The 22,173-nt window shown below is 35.9% G+C and overlaps 1 protein-coding gene across 7 annotated transcripts in view; it reads right to left on the reverse strand.

Annotated features, from left to right (window-relative positions):
* Positions 1-6,114: 6,114 nt before the first annotated feature.
* The window catches only part of LOC125652211 (kinesin-like protein KIF28P), a 46,807-nt gene continuing 30,748 nt past the window's right edge, over positions 6,115-22,173 (reverse strand). For 4 of the 7 annotated variants that reach the window (XM_048881237.2, XM_056165077.1, XM_056165080.1 and 1 more), the window contains 10 exons: positions 20,679-20,786; positions 20,234-20,379; positions 19,075-19,335; positions 18,234-18,397; positions 14,095-14,138; positions 13,805-13,849; positions 13,254-13,371; positions 10,894-10,923; positions 7,858-7,962; positions 6,115-6,618 (listed from right to left, as the gene is read on the reverse strand). In XM_048881237.2, the coding sequence (XP_048737194.2) occupies positions 6,461-6,618; positions 7,858-7,962; positions 10,894-10,923; positions 13,254-13,371; positions 13,805-13,849; positions 14,095-14,138; positions 18,234-18,397; positions 19,075-19,335; positions 20,234-20,379; positions 20,679-20,786 (1,179 nt within the window). In that variant the 3' untranslated portion in view covers positions 6,115-6,460. Of the gene's footprint in view, positions 6,619-7,857; positions 10,609-10,893; positions 10,924-13,253; positions 13,372-13,804; positions 13,850-14,094; positions 14,139-18,233; positions 18,398-19,074; positions 19,336-20,233; positions 20,380-20,678; positions 20,787-22,173 lie in introns of those variants that run through there. The other 3 variants (XM_056165079.1, XM_056165078.1, XM_056165082.1) reach the window with 2 other exon arrangements.

Consider the following 22,173-nt stretch of genomic DNA (forward strand, 5'->3'; position numbering starts at 1 on the left):
TATTTCACAGTCGCACAAGGTACAATTCTACCATCTCCTAAATACATATTTATTCGGTATACACATACATACACAAATACCAAGGATAACCCATGGAAGTTCGAAAGCTTATTTCCAATGGGGTCCTTTGATGCACGGATGTTTGCGCTAGGGGGTCATTTTTTGGTATATTTTGCCAGCGTCCTGTTTTAATCAGTAATTTGTGAATCATTGTTTTTAATCTACATACTTTAAAAATGTTTTATTTCTAAAAGCTACTTGTTTTAACTAGGCGTGGGCACTCGATTGAATATCAATTTGTGATCTCACATATATTATAAATATGTCTCTGGTGATCTATTTGTAATTCGTGGAATGCATATGGCTATAGATCCTTTCATCTACAAACTGATCCATTAAGCGTTTGACATGACATGAACAAAATTTCTGATTTGTTTAAAATTCTTCTTGATGGTGATTTCTCCTCAATCAAAATTGGCTTGTAATCAACGGATAATAGACAAGGACTTATCTAGGCCTATTTATCTTTCTGTGAAATGTGAGCATTACTTCCATGAAATTCAAGCTAGGCACTTTAAAATATAGCGATACCCTGAGATTGCACAGGGACTATTTTAGTTGATATTAATACCTAGATACCACAGGAGCTATCGATCTTCTGATTTCCACTGTGTTATAACACCGAACAAGAGTGCAAGCAATGCCAAATTTCCTGATTAACGTGGGAAAATATCAAATTACATTGCATGTATATAAACAGGTGACATTTGAAAGGTATCCTTGTTTACGTGTAAATCTGGACTTCCTACAATAACTTTAGGTCAAAATGCAACGGTTACCGAAGAGGAGCCGGTGCTGCTTTCTTGTGACGTCAACATGATTGGCTATTCGGCAACGTGACGTCATGCTGATGTTACTGTCCCATAACATAATTAAAAAAACAATTCTGAAGAAAAAGACCTTGGAATGTCAATTTCATAGATTGTAATCATACCACTAAAAGTTTGGTATATGCTAGTAATATAATACTGTTCCGTGCTCCCTGACATTAGCTTTGAAGATGATTTTCAGTGTGTTATTTGTCAGTGTGCTAAATTTTAGTGTGTCTGTGTGCTATTTGTCAGTGTGCTATTGTCACTTTGTATGCTATTTGTCAGTGTGCTATTGTCAGTTTGTATGCTATTTGTCAATGTGCTATTGTCAGTTTGTATGCTATTTGTCAGTGTGCTATTGTCACTTTATATACTATTTGTCTGTGTGCTATTGTCAGTTTGTATGCTATTTGTCAGTGTGCTATTGTCACTTTGTATGCTATTTGTCAGTTTGTATGCTATTTGTCTGTGTGCTATTTGTCAGTTTGTATGCTATTTGTCATTGTGCTATTGTCACTTTGTATGCTATTTGTCGGTGTGCTATTTGTCACTTTGTATGCTATTTGTCTGTGTGCTATTTGTCAGTTTGTATGCTATTTGTCAGTGTGCTATTGTCAGTTTGTATGCTATTTGTCAATGTGCTATTGTCAGTTTGTATGCTATTTGTCAGTGTGCTATTGTCAGTTTGTATGCTATTTGTCAGTGTGCTATTTGTCAATGTGCTATTGTCAGTTTGTATGTTATTTGTCAGTGTGCTATTGTCACTTTGTATGCTATTTGTCAGTGTGCTATTGTCAGTTTGTATGCTATTTGTCAGTGTGCTATTGTCAGTTTGTATATTATTTGTCAGTGTGCTATTGTCAGTTTGTATGCTATTTGTCAGTGTGCTATTGTCAGTTTGTATGCTATTTGTCAGTGTGTTATTTGTCATTCTTTCTGAGTGTTATTTGTAGTACATCAATGGTCAGTGTTTTTTGGATTGTGGACCATCTGTTAATATTTAAAATGTTATTGTTTCTATTTAAGACTTTAATGAGATTGTGATCAACAAAAATAAAAAAAAAATGCCTTTAAGTTTTTTTTAAGGAAAGCCACAGACTTTTGATGGCCACAAACATTAATGAAACCACAATTAAATACAATAAGTTTTTGTTGAAAACAAATGTCTCCCCTACTCTCCAAATTGAAAGTGCTCCAAATTACACTCCCCTCCCTTTAATGTTCTGCATGGCATGGAGGAGTAAGCAATGAGCAGGGACATAGACATTATGAACGGTACTTTGTGCATTGAGGAAAAAGATAAGAGAAAAGATTAAACATTGAAGAGAACAATGTCATTGTTGTATATGATGACTGTTACAGTGTATTCTGATGTACCAGTAGGAAAGTGAACATACCCCTGTATGTGAAAAAAGCTATATAACACTCCTCTTTGATCCACTGTAAATTGTAGGAATTCTCCAATTAGCTGCAGAACTGTAGCTCTCTGTAACAAGAGGCCCACAGGCCTTATCAGTCACCTGAGTACTAGTGAAAAAGTATCACTACTTCCATGAGCTATGAAATCTAGAAAAAATTTCCTGTTCTGAATATCTAAGCTAAATTCTAATGTTCAGCAACAGTATAAAGCAAGATGTTTTCTTAAAACTTCAATGCCCTCAAAAGTGCACATTAATGAAAGGCTTTACATAATATAATATGTGTATTAACATTAAAAGATATGACTTTTGGACTCATCCTAAAGTCATAACCCTGGGTTGTGAAATTCACCATTCTTTTGTACATCCTTTTCTGCTTTTCCTAAGTATGCATTTAGGTTTTATACAGTATCAGCAAACTTAAAGAAGTCCTTCAAATCATTACTACAATTTTGACATGACCCTGAAACCAAACCCTTACCCCTAGGATCAAGCAAATTACAATTTTGGTAAAGAACTACCTACTCCTTCTAAATATCAATTTAGTATCAATAGCACTAAAGATATCAATTAAATAATTTACACATCAACACTGTTTACTAAGTTTGGCCCCACCCTGGGTCAAAACCCCTACCCCAGGGATCATGAAATTTACAATTTCGGTAGATGCTCTACATCACTATGCTTTCATTATCAGGAAAGGAGGATCCAATATTGTTAACCTTAAAGTTATAGTGGATTTAAGAAGAGTGGTAGCTCACAAGATGGTGATTTAAATGTTTTGTAAAATTATTTGTATCGATCGATTCGATTGTCTATCATTATAGCTCAGTGGTTAAAGCATTGGGCTGGTGAACCATAGATCTCGAGTTCAAATCTGTCAGAGTCTTTTGTTCACATGTGTTGAAATAATTTTTTTGAAAATCATGTTTTTATCCAAATTTGCATATTTTCTGCCTATATACTTATTATATATCATTATATCTTTTGTGATTACATCAATTCGTACTGATTTGAGAAACTATTTCAGGGTGTAGTGAGCCACCTTAAATGATAATGAAATATTGTACAAAATTTCAAGGCTATTTCATAAGCCATGTAGGAGTGTTCACAAGCTATTTTACACCTCCAATCTTCTTAGATCCACTATAACTTTTAGGAAAACAATTGGATCCTCCTGTCCCGCCAATATGCACTTCTACAAATGGCAATAAAGCACTGCACAAAATTTCAAGTCTATCAGATAAGCCAAAAAGGATGAAAAGTGTTCACAAGATTTTGTGACAGACTGACAGACAGACAGAAAGTACTTAAGGTAATTTCCCCATACAACATCTTAATATTGAAAAACCTACAGATTTCAATCAAAATTTGCAGGTATTTTGTCGACGATGTATATTGACCAAATTCTTGAAGAAAAATATGTTTAGCAGCCTTTCCCAGAGTACAGCCACTTCTAAAAATAGAACACATCACTTTAAAACAAGCAGTGTTGATATACATACATTTTAAGGCTCTGTCTTTATTTAAACGATAGAAATATGTTTCTTTCATATGAATTGAAGAAAATATGTATTGCATTTGACTGTTTTAAATAATTTTTCATCTACTGACACTTCAACCATGCTCTTGGTTTCTCGGTGATGAAAATGCACGTATAGTAGTCAAATTTTGACTGATCATAGCCTACCATATCCGGAAAATTGTGTTTTCAAAAACCTACAGATTTTTGAAACATTTCAATATGTTTTACCTTTACACTCCAGCAATCATTTGACATAAGAAGTAGATAGGGTATCGGATAATTTGAGAGCCCAATGACCCCCCTCTAGGTTAAAAACCTTGAAAAAACACATATTGGAAAATGGTGTCTAAAATTCCTATCTCTGCAAACATGTTTCATTCATCATTTACCTTACTAAATTACCAGATCAAGAAATATTACAGGGTGGTTTTTGAAAAACAGTTTAAAACATTAAAGCGTCAAATAACTAAAAACCACTTTCATTGATTACCGTAAGCTTTAGGGATCGGGCTTGAAGTTGGAAAAATCCTAACTTTACTATGGAGCATAGCCTACATCACATGAACACAATAGATGATTGTATATGAAAAATTAAGATAATGTCGTCAGATCTAGTTGGAACAACGTGATGTAGATCAGAATAATTTTTACATTTTTAACGCTCATTGACAGAGAATGCCAACGTATGCTCAAGTTACAAATTTTGGGAAATTTGAATATTTTAAAACACCCGAATTCTGCATTCCTCGCCCCTTTGGTAATTTTTAGTTCCTGGTAGTTTTTAACAATATGATACAGCCTTGCGATGTGAGTGTTAATGACATGTAACTATCACGTACATTCCGAGACGTTTTAATAATAAAGTGCACCGCCACGGCACATGATACGCCCGTCACATATTGTTAACAGTATAGATTGTACCCATTAAAACATTTTTTTAAATATCACCTTAATTAAATGTCACAGTGACCTTAAAGTAGGATGCGACACACCTTCTACCTAAGATGCATTAGGTGACCAATTTTGGTGATTCTAGGTCTAATAGTTTTCAAGTTATGAGCCGGACAAGTTTTTGCCATATATGGCCATATCTTCTTATTGAAAAGTCAGTGACCTGGTTTTAATGTGCGACACACCTTCTACCCAAGATGTATCTACAGACAAAGTTTGATGATTCTAGGCCTTGTAGTATTTAAGTTACGGGTCGGACACGAAAAAGCTAACAGACGGACGGACAGACAGACAGACGGACGGACATGAACGCCATACCATAATACGTCCCGTCTTAAGACGGGCGTATAAAAACATCAGTGAAGGTCAGGTCCAGCCAGAAAAGTGTTTTAGATAAAAGAAAATTACATTACAGCACCCATGATCCTTACTGTATGTACAAGAACACAAACGTATGACACCTAGGCCTATAGATAGGGCCTAAATATGTGACAAATCTGTCAGTGTATGATCTAAATTGAACACCCTGAAATCATTAGACAAAACAGAGATATGCACATACATGTACATGTATATGCATATTTATTATGGATTCGGAGGGCCCCGAAAGCGATTTTTGTTGTGTAAATAAATATGAAAATTTTACAATGGGGGTTACAATGTCATATAGCTTTAGATTATGCATATATTTTATTTAGATCATGATGACATCAATCGTATTCTTTCAGATTTAAATAAATTTTAAGGAAAACATAACAAAAATATTTGACTGTCAGTACATGTAGCACACAAGGATTTGCATTTTGTTGTAGATCTATAGGAGATTCGATATTTCTACCCATCATTAATGATAAGAAATCACACAAAAGAAATGACCTACAATAGATACATAGAAAGTAGGCAACACGATTAAAACATCATAATCTGTAATATTTGCAGAAATCTTGCGGGAATTACTATTCGACTGTTTGTCATAACGCAATGTGTATGGAGAGTTTTCGACTTCGCGATGTATATACATGTAACTATTAAGCGTTTTCTCTACCGAGCGTTGTTTTGTATAGAACCGGCTTGTTTGTATTACTGCGATTCGTATGTTGTTGTTTTTTAATTCTAAATTTTTGTTGTTTACTTTCAAACAATCAGTCCTAATATGGTCTATAAAATTCACCAAAATGCCATCGGGTTCGTTGAATGTATGATAACGTTCGTGACTCGTGACTAACGTTTTTTGACGTGGTATGGGGAATTACCTTTAACAAGATGGAAGACCTAATAATCTTCTTACTATCAACATATTATTAGCATGGAAATGCTCATGTTCATCATTCATAAAAAATTAAAGACATTTTATCACAACACATTTCTGTTTACTTCTGTGCACAACATTCAAATAAATCAGTTACATTGACAACCTTAATAAACTATCTGTAAATCTAGAGACACGATGCCATTTCCTTTGTCAACACCGTAATTTTTACCACTCTGTGTCACCACACAAATGTCTTTTGATTTAATCATCATCTATAATACTGTTTCTTGCAGTCCTGATGCTGTGTTATTACTACTCATTAGGAGAACTGAATCACAACGTCATTTCATGACTATTTTAAAAATATCATGTTTTACATGATATGTATTTTGATTCATCATTTCTTTGTGTTTTGATTGGTCATTGCTTTGTCATGTGACTGTCACCTCTTTGCTTTCCGGAGAGTGTTTGTTACACTGTCTTTCAGAGAGGCAACACAACCCGACATTTTGTTTTCTACATCTTGTAGTTTCACTTCCTGTTTGCCCAGAGATTGCTTTAGGTTACCATTGTCTGAAGAGCCATTCCGGGACATTTTAACTGTAGATGAAACAGATTTAGAAGCGTACAGTATCTGTGAACAATACAAGTTTCTTCCTTTTAATTAAAAAAAAAATCTCTTACCCATGTAATTTTCTAATGCACATACTAAAGATACATATATACCAAGTGACTATCTGAAAATGTTACCCTGAACATGGGTATTTCCTCATTTTGTTAATTATGCAAATTTCCTTTGCAAACCTATTGTTTAATTATGCGATTTCAGCATCTTTATGTATGATAGAATTCCCAAGGGCACGAATTGTGCTCCTTTATTAGCTGACCTGTTTTTATATTCTTATGAAGAAGAATTTATTCAAATACTTCTATGTGAGAAGAAAAAATATCTTGTTGTGGCCTTCAATTTGACATTTAGATATATCGATGATGTATTACATGTATCTATTAATAACAATAATTTTCATTCATATGTCGATCGATATATCCCTGTGAACTCAAAATAAAAGTCACCACAGTCGTCCACTTCTGCTTCATACTTAAGATATTTTATTGAAAATAGATATTAAGGGCAAACTAACCATCCAACTTTACGACAAACGGGATGATTTCAGCTTCTTAAGCTTCTTCGTCAACTTCCCATATTCATGTAGCAACATTCCATTATCACCTGCATATGGTGTTTATATCTTTCAACTGATTCAATACACAAAAGCTTGTTCTGTGTATGATCAGTTTTTAAATCGAGGTAGCTACTGACAAACAAGTCGATGGGGCAGGGCTTTTAACAGTTTTGCATTTCGCAAATTCTATGGTCCTTATAACGATCTACTACTCACTTTGACAATACAACCTATCATTGGGTCAAATGCTGCCTGATGTGTTTCATACCGATTGTTAAGCCGTTCTTGGCACACTGATTTTGACTACGGGTCACTCTGTTTACCTGATTAGGATATAGGGCTCACGGCGGGTGTGACCGGTCAACAGGGGATGCTTACTCCTCCTAAGCACCTGATCCCACCTCTGGTGTGTCCAGGGGTCCGTGTTTGCCCAACTCTCTATTTTGTATTTGCTTATAGGAGTTATGAGATTGATTCGTTATCTTTGCCTTTCATTGATAAATTGCTTACCTATGAAAATAGTATGTGTGGGGGTAATTTACATGAAAATCTTGTAATCGCATATTTAGTGTACATAATCCCCACAGTAATATGATTTTCTCATTATCAATGCAAACTCATGTAAATTTGAATTCATAGGTAAACAATGTCCTACCAAAATCCTTGAGCTCTGAGATTTGACCTTGTACAGCTTTCATGTCCTTGAAGAAAACCCGTAGAGCCTGGGCCAGATCAGCATCTAGTCCTATGTCTCCACTGGCTACAACATGCAAAATCAGGAATCAAAAAACTCTGTTGTTCCATAGCATAGAGCAAATTAAGGTAAGGCAGGTATAGATCCAAGGTAAGACAGGTAGAAAGTGCACACATCTACAGCATTAAGCAGGGGTCAGAAATATACAAGTGTGTATGTATCATATCAATCACAAAAAACAAGTATCAATTTCATTAACTATCAACTTAACCAAATACAAAATTGGTCTATTTTGTTCTTCTTCTGGATACCAGATGTCAAATGAGTACTTTTTAGAAAAGACAAGAGTAAAAAGAGGTAATATCATGATCCTCAAACCAAAGGCACATTACTAACAGAAATAAAACACATGGGAGGTGAGCTGAGTGTTTTTTCCAAAGCAGTGTCTGTTCATGTTATAATGAGTGAAATGTGCACAATATTGTGTGTTCATTTTATCACTTTTGCTCACTTAAATAAACTGTATAAGTTAGTCATTCTGGTAATTTGTCTATCAGCTATTTGTGTGCATGGATGGGTGGATCCCAGAAATTTTGATGAAAGGGTGATCCCAAAAGGTAGTGCTTGGGGACTGCCTTTATGGCACAAAAGAGGCACAATTCCCCCTTAATTTAATGCTTAATCTAGGGACAGTTTTCAACCCAAATCTATGAGTTTTAGGGGGGTAAAACTTTCTGCATTTTCAATCAGTATTTGCCCTGAAAATATCGTTGGGGTGTAGGAGACCAATTTTTTTTATCATGGGATGCAGATTAGGTGGGTGAGATATATATTCAGTATTAAAACCCCTGCTGGACTTGAACCCAAGATCTACGGATCAGCAGTCGACACATCGACTGACTGCGCTGCCCAGCTAAGTGACTCCTCATTCGATTAGTCAAATATTGCTGATATTTATAGTTTCATTCATGTTTTAAAAGGAAGTCAACCATTATGACCTTGTAGTTATACTTCCTTAAGGGTCAAAACCTCCACCTATGATATTTGATGAGTTACCAGTTTTAAGAGTTACAAGGTTTCAAATAAATGATCTACAGTCTGAAGAGATTGGTAACTTTTGACCCTAAAATTGATCGTACACTGGTGATGACCTGCAAGCCTCTAAATGAAGATGACTAACAGGTCAAGAGTTCTCTACCGATCAGTCACAATACAATTTGTGTATGTAAAGTAGAAAGCCCAGTAACCTTTGACCTAATATATGTCATCTAATAATGGTGACCAACCTGCCTACTGTAAACAGGATCATTTTCACCCCAGCTTATTTTTGCTCTTCTTTGCGGATGTTTTCGCCCAATTTTGAACCTGACACAGTTGTGTTAAAAGAGAGAAGACAGTTTCATCCAGTCTTAAATTCATATGACGAGGGTGAAAACAAAATTGGGGGCGAATATTTCCCTGTACATAGTACTATCTCCAGGGGTCAGATGGACAAATTCTAGCTGGTCTAACGATGAACGGTCAGCCAACTCAGTCCAACAGATTGATCAACAGGGCAAAAGCAATACGCCCCTTGTTTTTGATGAGGAGCAGAATAGTAACGCTGCACGTTGTCTCACAATAACATGCTACAGACAACATATTTCGCCGGTACTTCAACAACTACACTGGCTGCCTGTAAAGCAACGTGTTGTGTTTAAAGTGCTGACAACCATACATAAGTCACTACACTCTTTCTCAGCACCAACATACATGAGAGAGCTATGTCCTGTTTACCAGCCACATAGGACCTTGAGATCATCATCCAATCAATGGAAACTGGTAGTGAAGAAATCATCAAACAAATACGGTACAAGAGCCATAAAAACACTAGGTGCACAATTGTGGAATAAACTGCCACTGGAACTTTGAGAGGTTGAAGCACATGGAGCATTCCGCAAGAACCTAAAAACACTCTTGTTCAAGCGTTAAGATGCCCTGTGAATGTAGAATTCAGTGTAATATCAAGGATTCCATGTGCAAGCTCTTGCAAACTGAATTTTGATCCAACATATGAATACCTGTATGCCAATTGTATCTTGTCAAGTCATAGTCAACCACTTTGTCATTTTACAACCATGTTTTATTTAAATTCTTTCTATTGTTTTATCATTTCCTTTATAGCTCTTGCAGGTCTTTTATTAGTATATTATCAATGATTATTAGCACAAACATTGTACAGCGCATAGAAACTATATGTAATTTTGCACTTTATAAATGAATACCCTGGTAAAATAATAATAATAACTTAGTCAAAATGACTCGCCTCCTTTCCATGACCCAGTTCAAAATTGGGACCCATGTTATATTTTACATAGAAATGAAAAGTAAAACAATTTCTTAAAATGTTCTTACTAAATTTAATACACTTTTTAAAAAAAAATTAAAAATGTATTTGATTTTTTTGTTTCAGATACTCTGTTATAGATACATGTATGCAACACTTTAATTTCTACAACTGTTGTGCTTCATGATTGTAATTAATAGCTCGATAGGTACCTGTAAAATTTAAACTTTTAGTAAAAATAGACCTTTGTAATGAATATCAGGATGATCATGTTATTTCAAAGTGTTGTGTTTGTGGGTTTTTTTTCAGCTCAGGAACAAGTAAGTTACAGTGACAAATTTGACAGTGAGAGATTTCTGATTAGTTCACAATACCTTCTGACTCGTCTATTGCAAGAAAAATATCAAAAATAAATATAATTCACTTTATATTGTTGCATTATTTCTAACTGCATGATGAAAAAATGGTCAAATCAAACTTTAAAATGAAATATTTTAAGAGTCTCCTACTAGAATGCTTAGTTTGTAAATAAAAACAAACCATGAATACCAATAAAAACATCCAATGTTTAAAAAGCTCCATGGTATTTAGAGAATAAGAAACACACAAACATCCAAGTATGCAATGAGAGTAAAAGCAAGTCTCGTCATTCAACCCAAAATGAAACTCACCTACTGGAGGGGCACTGCTTACGCCTTTTGCTACAAATTATTGTCACTTAAAATTCTAGGGAATCTTCACTTTTTACAAATGCATACTATGTTAAGACTGCAAAGTTTTTGATCATTTTACTATAATACTCGGTGATTTTATGATAATTTCTCATCTTCTCTATCAAATAAATTGACAACAAAACATAAACAAAAGGCCCATGGGCCTAGAATCGCTCTTCTGATACATTGTAGAACAGGCAAAAATTCTCACTAACCAAGATTCATCAATTAACAAAGTTTGATGATGTTAAATCAAATAGTACCCAAAAATTTAAATGTAACTGTCCAAAAGTAGGTCACGGTGACCTACTTTTTGGTCGACACACTCCAAAGACTCAAGATGCATCAACTGACAGTTTGATAATTGGAGTCAAATAGTATCTGAAATATTCAGATATAAACGTCAAATTCCAAAAGTAGGTCACAGTGACCTATTTTTTGGTCGACACACTCTGAAGACTCAAGACCCATCAACTGACAAAGTTTGATGATTGTAAGTCAAATAGTATCTGAAATATTCAAATATAGCCATCAAAATCCAAAAATAGGTCACGGTGACCTACTTTTTAGTCAACACACTCTGAAGACTCAACATGCATCAACTGACAAAGTTTGATGATCCTAGCTTTCATAGTGTCCAAAATATGCATCTAAAATTGAAAATGTGAAATTTGAATGTCTGCAAAATTCAAAAAGTAGGTCACTGTGACCTACTTTTTTTTTAATAAATATGTTTCAAGACGTCTAGATGCATCAACTTACAAGGTTTTATGATTCTAAACCTCTCGTTATCTGAAATAACAACCTAAAATGTATTCATAAATGATTAGCCATAAAATTCAGAAAGTAGGTCATGGTGACATACTTTTCACATGACGCACTTTAAGGTCCCATGACCCATCAACTGACAACTTTTGATGATCATAGGCTCAAAAGTGTCCAAGATATGCATCAAAATCCATTTAATAATAATTACCTGCGAAATTCAAAAAGTAGGTCACCATGACCTACTTTTGAGACAACATGATATTAAGTCCTAAGATGCATCAACTGACAAAACTTGATGATCCTAGTCCTTATACTAAGCAAAATATCAAAGTTTTAACAAAACAAAATTTAAGGTCAACTTTGAAGTGACCTTGAGACTACACCCTTTGCCCCAGGATGATGACTTGAACAATTGTTTATCTACAACCTATCCTCATCCTTAATCTTAAGTTTGGTGATAATTTGCCCAGTGGTTCTTGAGAAGATTTTTTAGCAACCACTACCTTTGTTAGCATTTTCCTAATCATCTCCCCTTGTTAAAGGGTCACAACCCTAGTTTTAGTACAAATGAAAGCCCTTAGGCCAAAGATACCCTCTGACAAATTTGACCAAAATTGGCCAAGAGGTTCTTGAGATATAGCCCTTTTTCCAAAAAGTTGACGCACACCGCACGCCAGACATGGCCATATGATTAGCTCTTTGAGCCTTCGGCAAGAACAAGATGTGTTTGTGAAACACTGATGCTCCCTCTATGGAAACAAAAGTAATAATGGCCAAGGTTAAAGTTTTCAAAAGTAGGTTAAACTCCAATGTCAAGGCTTAAAAAAAATTGGGTACCAAAATAATGGTTTTGTCACAAGGACTACAGTGCGAAATATGGAAGCACTATCACCAACTATTCAAGGCCAAGGTTAAAGTGTTTCAAAAGTAGGACAAACCCAAAGGTTACAAGGGTAAAAAATTTTGATACCAAAAGAATGTTCTTGTCACAAGGAATACACAAGCCCTATCTCCATCCATTCAAAAGTTATGGTTGAGGTTTATAGTTTTTGCAGACAGACAGCAAGATGGACGCAGACCAAAAACTATATGCCCCGCATCTCTGATTACAGGAATATAAAAACACTTCTTCGGGAAAAGTTTTCTCACTATTCTTGAGTAATACAAAATCTAACTGGAGCTATGTAGTTATGCCACCACCCACACTGCCTTACCTCGCCGGTGTCACTCACACTGCCTTACCTCGCCGGTGTCACTCACACTGCCTTACCTCGCCGGTGTCACTCACACTGCCTTACCTCGCCGGTGTCACTCACACTGCCTTACCTCGCCGGTGTCACTCACACTGCCTTACCTCGCCCGTGTCACCCACACTGCCTTACCTCGCCGGTGTCACTCACACTGCCTTACCTCGCCGGTGTCACTCACACTGCCTTACCTCGCCGGTGTCACCCACACTGCCTTACCTCACCGGTGTCACTCACACTGCCTTACCTCGCCGGTGTCACTCACACTGCCTTACCTCGCCGGTGTCACTCACACTGCCTTACCTCGCCGGTGTTTCTTCATGTCAAGTTGTGTCTGCTGCTTGTCTAATTTTTTCTTCAGATTAAAATTTTCTTTTTTCAGGAGGTTAATATCTTCATTTAGACGTTCTATCTCATATTCCTGATTTGAATGAAAGCCATAACTTATTTCAAATGACAATTTCAATACAAAAACTCTGAATAAATGTTCTATGACACTTGAAATCATATATTTATTGAAAATGTTAGAATCTATTCATATTTTTAAATGTTTTGTCAATGATAATCTCCTCATTGTTTACAATTCTATGATTTATACCTCCTCATTGTTTACAATTCTATGAATTATACCTCCTCATTGTTTACAATTCTATGAATTATACAGTGTATAGTGATACATGTAATGTCCTTTCAACTCAAGATTAAAACTTATATAAAAATAAAACCAAGTTACAAATTACCAAATAATGTTGAAGTTGTTTGTATCATAGGTTATAACAATATATATGAAAATTACTCCTTAATAAAGGGACACTAAAATTTTAAATAAACCCTTAGATATAGACAATACTCACCTTATTTTTCATTTGTGATAGAACATCATCACTATTACCATTAACCTACAGAAATAAACCAATTTAAGTGTTATTGTTCCAATACATTTGCTATATATAAATTCTATTGGAACTGGTATTTCCATTTTATACTTTTAATTGTTTCTAATTTCTAAAATAAAAATTCAAGCATTCATCTTGAATGTCTTCATCTGAGAAATTAATTTTTCCTTTCCCTTTTTTATACATTTAATTCTTCATTCAATTTTACAATGGAATTGGCTCATTTTTTTTCTTCTTCAGAAATTTACCCCATTCCCACTAAATGTGTGATGTATCTGATCCTCTTCATTGACTGTAAATAGAACACAGAACATTCAGTATACACATTGACTGTAAATAGAACACAGAACATTCAGTATACACATTGACTGTAAATAGAACACAGAACATTCAGCTATACACATTGACTGTAAATAGAACACAGAACATTCAGTATACACATTGACTGTAAATAGAACACAGAACATTCAGCTATACACATTGACTGTAAATAGAACACAGAACATTCAGTATACACATTGACTGTAAATAGAACACAGAACATTCAGCTATACACATTGACTGTAAATAGAACACAGAACATTCAGTATACACATTGACTGTAAATAGAACACAGAACATTCAGTATACACATTGACTGTAAATAGAACACAGAACATTCAGTATACACATTGACTGTAAATAGAACACAGAACATTCAGCTATACACATTGACTGTAAATAGAACACAGAACATTCAGCTATACACATTGACTGTAAATAGAACACAGAACATTCAGTATACACATTGACTGTAAATAGAACACAGAACATTCAGTATACACATTGACTGTAAATAGAACACAGAACATTCAGCTATACACATTGACTGTAAATAGAACACAGAACATTCAGTATACACATTGACTGTAAATAGAACACAGAACATTCAGCTAAGACAATAATTCTTCCTTATACATATTCTCGAGAGGGACGCTAAACAATATTCAGTCAATCAATCTTTACACTAAAAACGGGTATCTAACGTAGTTTTATTATGTTTCTCTTGTTTTGTACAAAATTAGTGTTTTTATTACCAGTAATCATTAATATATATTCCTATGCCATTGAGAGATTTTAAGAAAAAAAGGTTGCCATCACTTTCACAGCTAATAACCCTTTAAGTTTAACTGACAGTTAACTTCAAGTTAACGCTATATATATAAATGTTCAAGTCAATGGTAATTTAACTGTCAGTCAAAGTTAACTATCCTTTGTGTAACTGGGTCCAAGAATGTCTTCACAATCTGACAATGCCTGACCATAGCCACATGGACATGTGAAGGAATGTAGTAGTTAGGGCTATATATATGGACTGAATATGTCGGCCTGGACAGCTCAGTGGTTAGAGCACCTGATTAGTAATGCAGGGGTCCCGGGTTTGATTCCTGGTCCAGCCCAAAATTTTCTCCTTTCCTATATTACTGTAGTATTGGAGAGAGGATAAAATGTGTGACTGGACCGGGAATAGGACCTGGGACCCCTGCATTACTAGTCAGGTGCTCTAACCTGGGGCCCCTGCATTACTAGTCAGGTGCTCTAACCTGGGACCCCTGCATTACTAGTCAGGTGCTCTAACCTGGGACCCCCCTGCACTACTAGTCAGGTGCTCTAACCTGGGGCCCATGCACTACTAGTCAGGTGCTCTAACCTGGGGCCCCTGCATTACTAGTCAGGTGCTCTAACCTGGGGCCCCTGCATTACTAGTCAGGTGCTCTAACCTGGGGCCCCTGCACTACTAGTCAGGTGCTCTAACCTGGGACCCCCCTGCACTACTAGTCAGGTGCTCTAACCTGGGGCCCCCCTGCACTACTAGTCAGGTGCTCTAACCACTGAGCTATCTATCCAGGTCGATATCCATGGTCCGTATAGCCCTAACTACTATATTACATCTGGAGTTCAGGTGAAAGTCCTGCCAGGGGAAAAAGAATCTGGTTTGAGTGTCTTTGAGGAAGGAAGACAATTTAAGGAGGGGAAAATTGTAATAGTATTATGGCAATACCAACCGTGGATATTAGCCTGGATAGCTTAGTGGGTAGATTCCCAGTCAAGCCCAAAATTTTGCCAACTGAGAGAGAAAGTTATGACTGTTTTCCTAACTGAGATCGGAAATTACTGTTATATACAAGGTTCCAATCTAAATCATATGTATCTGCAGTATGAGAGTTTGCTTAGGGCTGTTCCAGAAATGATCAAATGGGGGGGTCGGGCAGCAAACGATATTTTTTTGTGTGGGTGGTCGTATTTTTTCATATTTTAATTGGTCCGTGGTTGGATTGTTAAAAAAATATTTATTATGGGTAGTGGGTAGTTTCTATTGTTTTATTTTGTGCCACGTGGGTGTTGAGTTTTCAGAATATTTTTATTGTCGCTCTTGTTGTGTTGGTTACAAAACGTCGGAGGGAAAATTGAAAACGTGCTTTCGAAATGCTGCTTTCGAAATCGGAAATCGGAAGTCACATAGAACTATTCGAGTTGTCGCTCTTTGCAGCGCATAACTTTCCATTACGGCACTCTTCAAATTAGAGGCGCGTTTAGTAGGGTCCCTTTGGACGTGATGGCAGCGAACTCTGTTCTGTAGATTATTACAGTTTACAGTGCATCGATTTTGGGAATATTTTGAAACCAATAGGTATTCCGTTTTCTAATAAAAATAGGCAAACCTTAGTTGATTTATACGAGGGTACCGATGCGTTATATTTATCAGTCGGTGTGATGGTGATATAGAGGCCTCTGGGCGCGGGCTCCATTAGAAGACGAACGATTCGTGGAAAAACATATCCATAACCATTTCATGATAATAGCATCATTTGGACTCCCAATCCTTCCAACATTCCCGCCATAGATGCCTTTGATTGTTGATGTGACATCGTTTCTTCAGAACTACTGTGATACAATGTCGCACAGGCATTACCGCGTCATTGACTAGAATGTTTGTCCCAAAAACCTCGCGAGATTTGTACCGTTTTCATTTTTAAAAATATTTTTGTGGTGGGTCTGGTTAGTTTTTTTTTTTATTAGATGGGTCATTGTAAAATGTGTTTATTAATTTGATGGGTCATGGGGCAATTTTTTATTTTTTTTTATGGGTGCTTGGTATATACAAAAGGTGCCTCCCAACCCCCCCCCCCCCATGTATTTATTTCTGGAATAGCCCTTAGTGGAACTTAGGTGCTTGGCATGTGTAGTGAGAATCATTCTTTGAATTGAGCTCTCCAGTCTAATGTTTTGTTTAGTACATTAATGTAAAGAGCTTGATTCACTTAAAGTTTGTAAAATGCTATCAAATTTGCTTCTGACAAACATCACAATCTAACTATTTATGTTTAAGAGGGCAGTATTGCAATATATTGGTTAATCTACGGCTGTCCTCATAGGACTGCTACCAGAAACTAATTACCCCATGACCCCCAGAGTTCCACTACCAGTGAGTGGGTCTATAAATAGTCTGTGCTTACCCTGTGACTCCCAGAGTTCCACTACCAGTGAGTGGGTCTATAAATAGTCTGTGCTTACCCTGTGACCCCCAGAGTTCCACTACCAGTGAGTGGGTCTATAAATAGTCTGTGCTTACCCTGTGACCCCCAGAGTTCCACTACCAGTGAGTGGGTCTATAAATAGTCTGTGCTTACCCTGTGACCCCCAGAGTTCCACTACCAGTGAGTGGGTCTATAAATAGTCTGTGCTTACCCTGTGACCCCCAGAGTTCCACTACCAGTGAGTGGGTCTATAAATAGTCTGTGCTTACCCTGTGACTCCCAGAGTTCCACTACCAGTGAGTGGGTCTATAAATAGTCTGTGCTTACCCTGTGACCCCCAGAGTTCTACTACCAGTGAGTGGGTCTGTAGGAATGAGAGTACCAAACCCCCACACGCGTAACCCGGACGCAGTTTACCCAAGATTGAGTGGAGGTATAAATGTCTAGGTGTTGCATGATTCGCTAATATCAAGAGTAAATTATTTGGAATTGAAAGAAATATTATAGAGGTTCAAATTAATTGTCAGGTAGAAAAATTATCGCACAAAATCGAGAAATGACTGAGGAAATTACCATGATAGGGGTGTGCTTAAAATGAAGGGTGTAATTTACTGCAGATTGCTATGTGTTGTAAAAAAGTACAAATATGGCCTATAAAAGGCACGGGACCCTATATAATTTTTGTCGTTTTTTATCAACACTTGGAATGAACTTTGAAATGTTTGCGGTCATTTGTTTAAAATTAATATAGTTAATTAGTGAGAGGGCCAAAGGTTAGCATTGAGGTCTATGGGAAATGAATTGGTACTCTTTTCCCTGTAGGTAGTTGTAAATAGTCTGTAGATAGTCTATAAATAGTCTGTGCTTACCTTGTGACCCCCAGAGTTCCACTACCAGTGAGTGGGTCTGTAGGTAGTCTATGAATTCTTGTCGGACTTTCTTCTCCTTTACTTGATACTTCAGATTAAAATCACAGTAGCTTTTACCCCAGACTGTCTGACTTTTCACAGGTTGTTGGTTATCTAATAAAACCCTAGCACAATAAAAGGATTCATTAATTTCAAAATCCCTAGTACGTTATCCATACAATTAATGTGTTACTTAAATAGTGCACTGTGCATTGATATGCCTATATATATAAACAATTAGATATAGATGTATTACTCAGATATCTGAACAATTAGTTTCCAAAACATATGCATTTTCATCAATGAATACATAATATTCATCACCCTGGAAAATAACATCAATCATTAATAAATTATTCCTAATTTTGATAATATTGGTTTATCTATTTGTTTAAATAATATGTTAAAACATATTGAACCCTATGGGAAATATTCACAACTGTGTATAAATTTGAAGAAAAATATAGGCCATCATGCACAATCTGACAATCTTTTAATAACACGGAGGCATGCTTCTTAAAAAAAATTCACATTGCATTTATTATACTGTTAATAAAATTAAACCTAATCTGTGCAAAAGTTGGGACTATTGGTTTGTCAATTTGCATTAAATGATAATTGATAAAATTTCTCCTAATCTGTGCAAAAGTTGAACTACCAGTATATGAGTTAGCACTATCAAGTTATTGCTGTGCAATTAATTTACAATGTGAAAATCTTCATTAGATTACACAGGATAATTTGAGTAACTTAATTACAGTAGTCTATGAACACAAAGACCTGAATTGAACAATATACGAACTTGCAGTACACGCCTCGCGATCTTTCCTCTGAACACCATCGGACTCCCATGCACTCTGGAATGGAGATTTCATAGCTGAAGGGTTTCCCCAGCAACTCGCGGGGCTCCACTATGCTCTCCTCTCCCAGGTAGTGTCCCTTTTCATCCAGTGGGAAAATCCTCACCTTCATCACTGCCTCCTCCTTACCATGGTAATTATGTAAGGTAAAATGTTCGTCAGTTTCCACACAGTATGTAAGACTTTGTAACATCACATGGCAGCTTAAAAAAAAAGATTAAAGACACAACTTACATGGCAGCTTAGAAAATAATGAAAGGATACAACATTGTGAGATGATCAAGGAATAAAAGCAATTATTGAAGGTCTGTAATTTGTATGTGGGGATGCAAATAGTTAGGAAACTTAAGAGAGAGTGTATGCAGTAAAACACAGATAAAGAAAATACATGTATAACAAATTCATGATACAACGAAGTCATTTTCATTCCTTGTAGTCCTAAAACATATTATGGGAACTCATCGGATATAACAATAAATTACATTTACAACAAATTGATATTGTCCATTCCCTGCACTTCGCTATAAGGGTGTTTTATTGTATTTTGGTCTTTTCACATTTTTAGAATTAATGTTTTCATTTTTGAAGTTAAGCATTAAAAATATAACTCGATCATTTAAAGTTGACAACCAATGCAAGAATAAGAGCAATATTTTAGCCTTAATTCTGGAATATGTAAATAAGACACAAGCTTGTATATGTTTACAAACTATTTTGTAATTGAAGCATCCTAATTTTGCACAGACACAAATTTAACTTTTCAATGGCACACTTTACCTAAAGAATACTTGAAACGTGATATATATTATAAACATATATCGATGACATACATTTTCAAACTTTGTACGTCTCAATCTTTGTTTACACAACAAATAATCAATTCTCTATAATGAGCTTCTATCATAATGTATAACCTTAATTTTTTTATGAAACCTTTTAAACACACTAGACAGTAGATTTTGATTATTAAAATTAAAAAACAAAATTTTGAAGAAAATGATGAATCAGATCCTTTTAAGATCATTCTGTCAAGGCTCTTGGAAGTCCTTGATTGATCTAGTCTTAGCAGGGATACTTTTTCAGTTATTGTCACATTCTTACCTCCCCAAAAACATGTCTTCCACAGGATCCCAGAAGGGGTCTTTATCCCTGCTCTTAGGCAAGATTTCCCCATCCATATATTTACAGTACATCTCCTCCATGAGATCCTTTCGATGAAGAAACTTCTCTCGGGACCAAACCCAGACCTGCAGCATGTGATATGCATTAAGGCTTCTTATTCATATTTTGATTATCAAATCACAATTAATACCATAAAACTGGAATCCAGTAAAATATGGTTATAGCAAACTTCCAGGGCTAGCTTATCCCATAACATTTTTGCTATTTTGAATTTTCCTCTCACAAGGGAATAAATATCACTTCGAAATAAGTATGGATTCAATTTAAGCATGTCAGTTATAAACATGTCTTACTGCATACTTCATAATGCACAATCATTTTTATACAGGTATAATAAAGCAAATTTAAAATGGTAAGAACTTACCTTCTTGGTTTTTTCATTGGTGGCCTTGATTTGTACTTCTTTAGTACCTTGTTGTTGCTGAGAGTCATGACTAGCCTGAGTTTTGATTTCTGCTTGAAAATTCATTCCCTAATCAGTAAAAACAAGAATATCAGTAAAACTGATGGATGCTTCCAAGCTACATCTAACAAATGACTTGCACAGTGATCAATAATTGTTAGAATGAAGGTTTTTAGCTCACCTGAGCTGAAAGCTCAAGTGAGCTTTTCTGATCACCCGTATTCCGGCATCCGTCCGTCTGTAAACTTTTCACATTTTCAACTTCTTCTCAACAACCACTGGGCCAATTTCAACCAAAGTTGGCACAAAACATCCTTAGGTAAAGGGAATTCTAAATTGTTAAAATAAAGAGCCAGGCCACCTTCCAAGGGGAGATAATCAAGAAAAGGTAAAAATAGGGTAGGGTCATTAAAAAATCTTCTTCTCAAGAACCACTGGGCCAGAAAAGATGAAATTTATAGATAGGCTTTATTAGGTAGTGCAGATTCTAAATTGTTAAAATCATGGCCCCCGGGGGTCGGATGGGGCCACAATAGGGGGTCAAAGTTTTACATACAAATATATAGGGAAAATCTTTAAAAATCTTCTTCTCAAGAACCACTGAGCCAGAAAAGCTGAGATTTATATGAAAGCTTCCTTATATAATGCAGATTCTAAATTGTTAAAATCACGGCCCCCGGGGGTCGGATGGGGCCACAATAGGGGGTCAAAGTTTTACATACAAATATATAGGGAAAATCTTTAAAAATCTTCTTCTCAAGAACCACTGAGCCAGAAAAGCTGAGATTTATATGAAAGCTTCCTTATATAATACAAATTCTAAATTGTTAAAATCATGGCCCCCGGGGGTCGGATGGGGCCACAATAGGGGATCAAAGTTTTACATACAAATATATAGGGAAAATCTTTAAAAATCTTCTTCTCAAGAACCACTGAGCCAGAAAAGCTGAGATTTATATGAAAGCTTCCTTATATAATGCAGATTCTAAATTGTTAAAATCACGGCCCCCGGGGGTCGGATGGGGCCACAATAGGGGATCAAAGTTTTACATACAAATATATAGGGAAAATCTTTAAAAATCTTCTTCTCAAGAACCACTGAGCCAGAAAAGCTGAGATTTATATGAAAGCTTCCTGATATAATACAAATTCTAAATTGTTAAAATCATGGCCCCCGGGGGTCGGATGGGGCCACAATAGGGGGTCAAAGTTTTACATACAAATATATAGGGAAAATCTTTAAAAATCTTCTTCTCAAGAACCACTGAGCCAGAAAAACTGAGATTTATATGAAAGCTTCCTGATATAATGCAGATTCTAAATTGTTAAAATCATGGCCCCCGGGGGTCGGATGGGGCCACAATAGGGGATCAAAGTTTTACATACAAATATATAGGGAAAATCTTTAAAAATCTTCTTCCCAGAACCACTAAGCCAGAAAAGCTGAGATTTATAT

Source organism: Ostrea edulis, chromosome 5 (genome assembly GCF_947568905.1).
Source record: "Ostrea edulis chromosome 5, xbOstEdul1.1, whole genome shotgun sequence".
Classification (NCBI taxonomy): domain Eukaryota; kingdom Metazoa; phylum Mollusca; class Bivalvia; order Ostreida; family Ostreidae; genus Ostrea; species Ostrea edulis.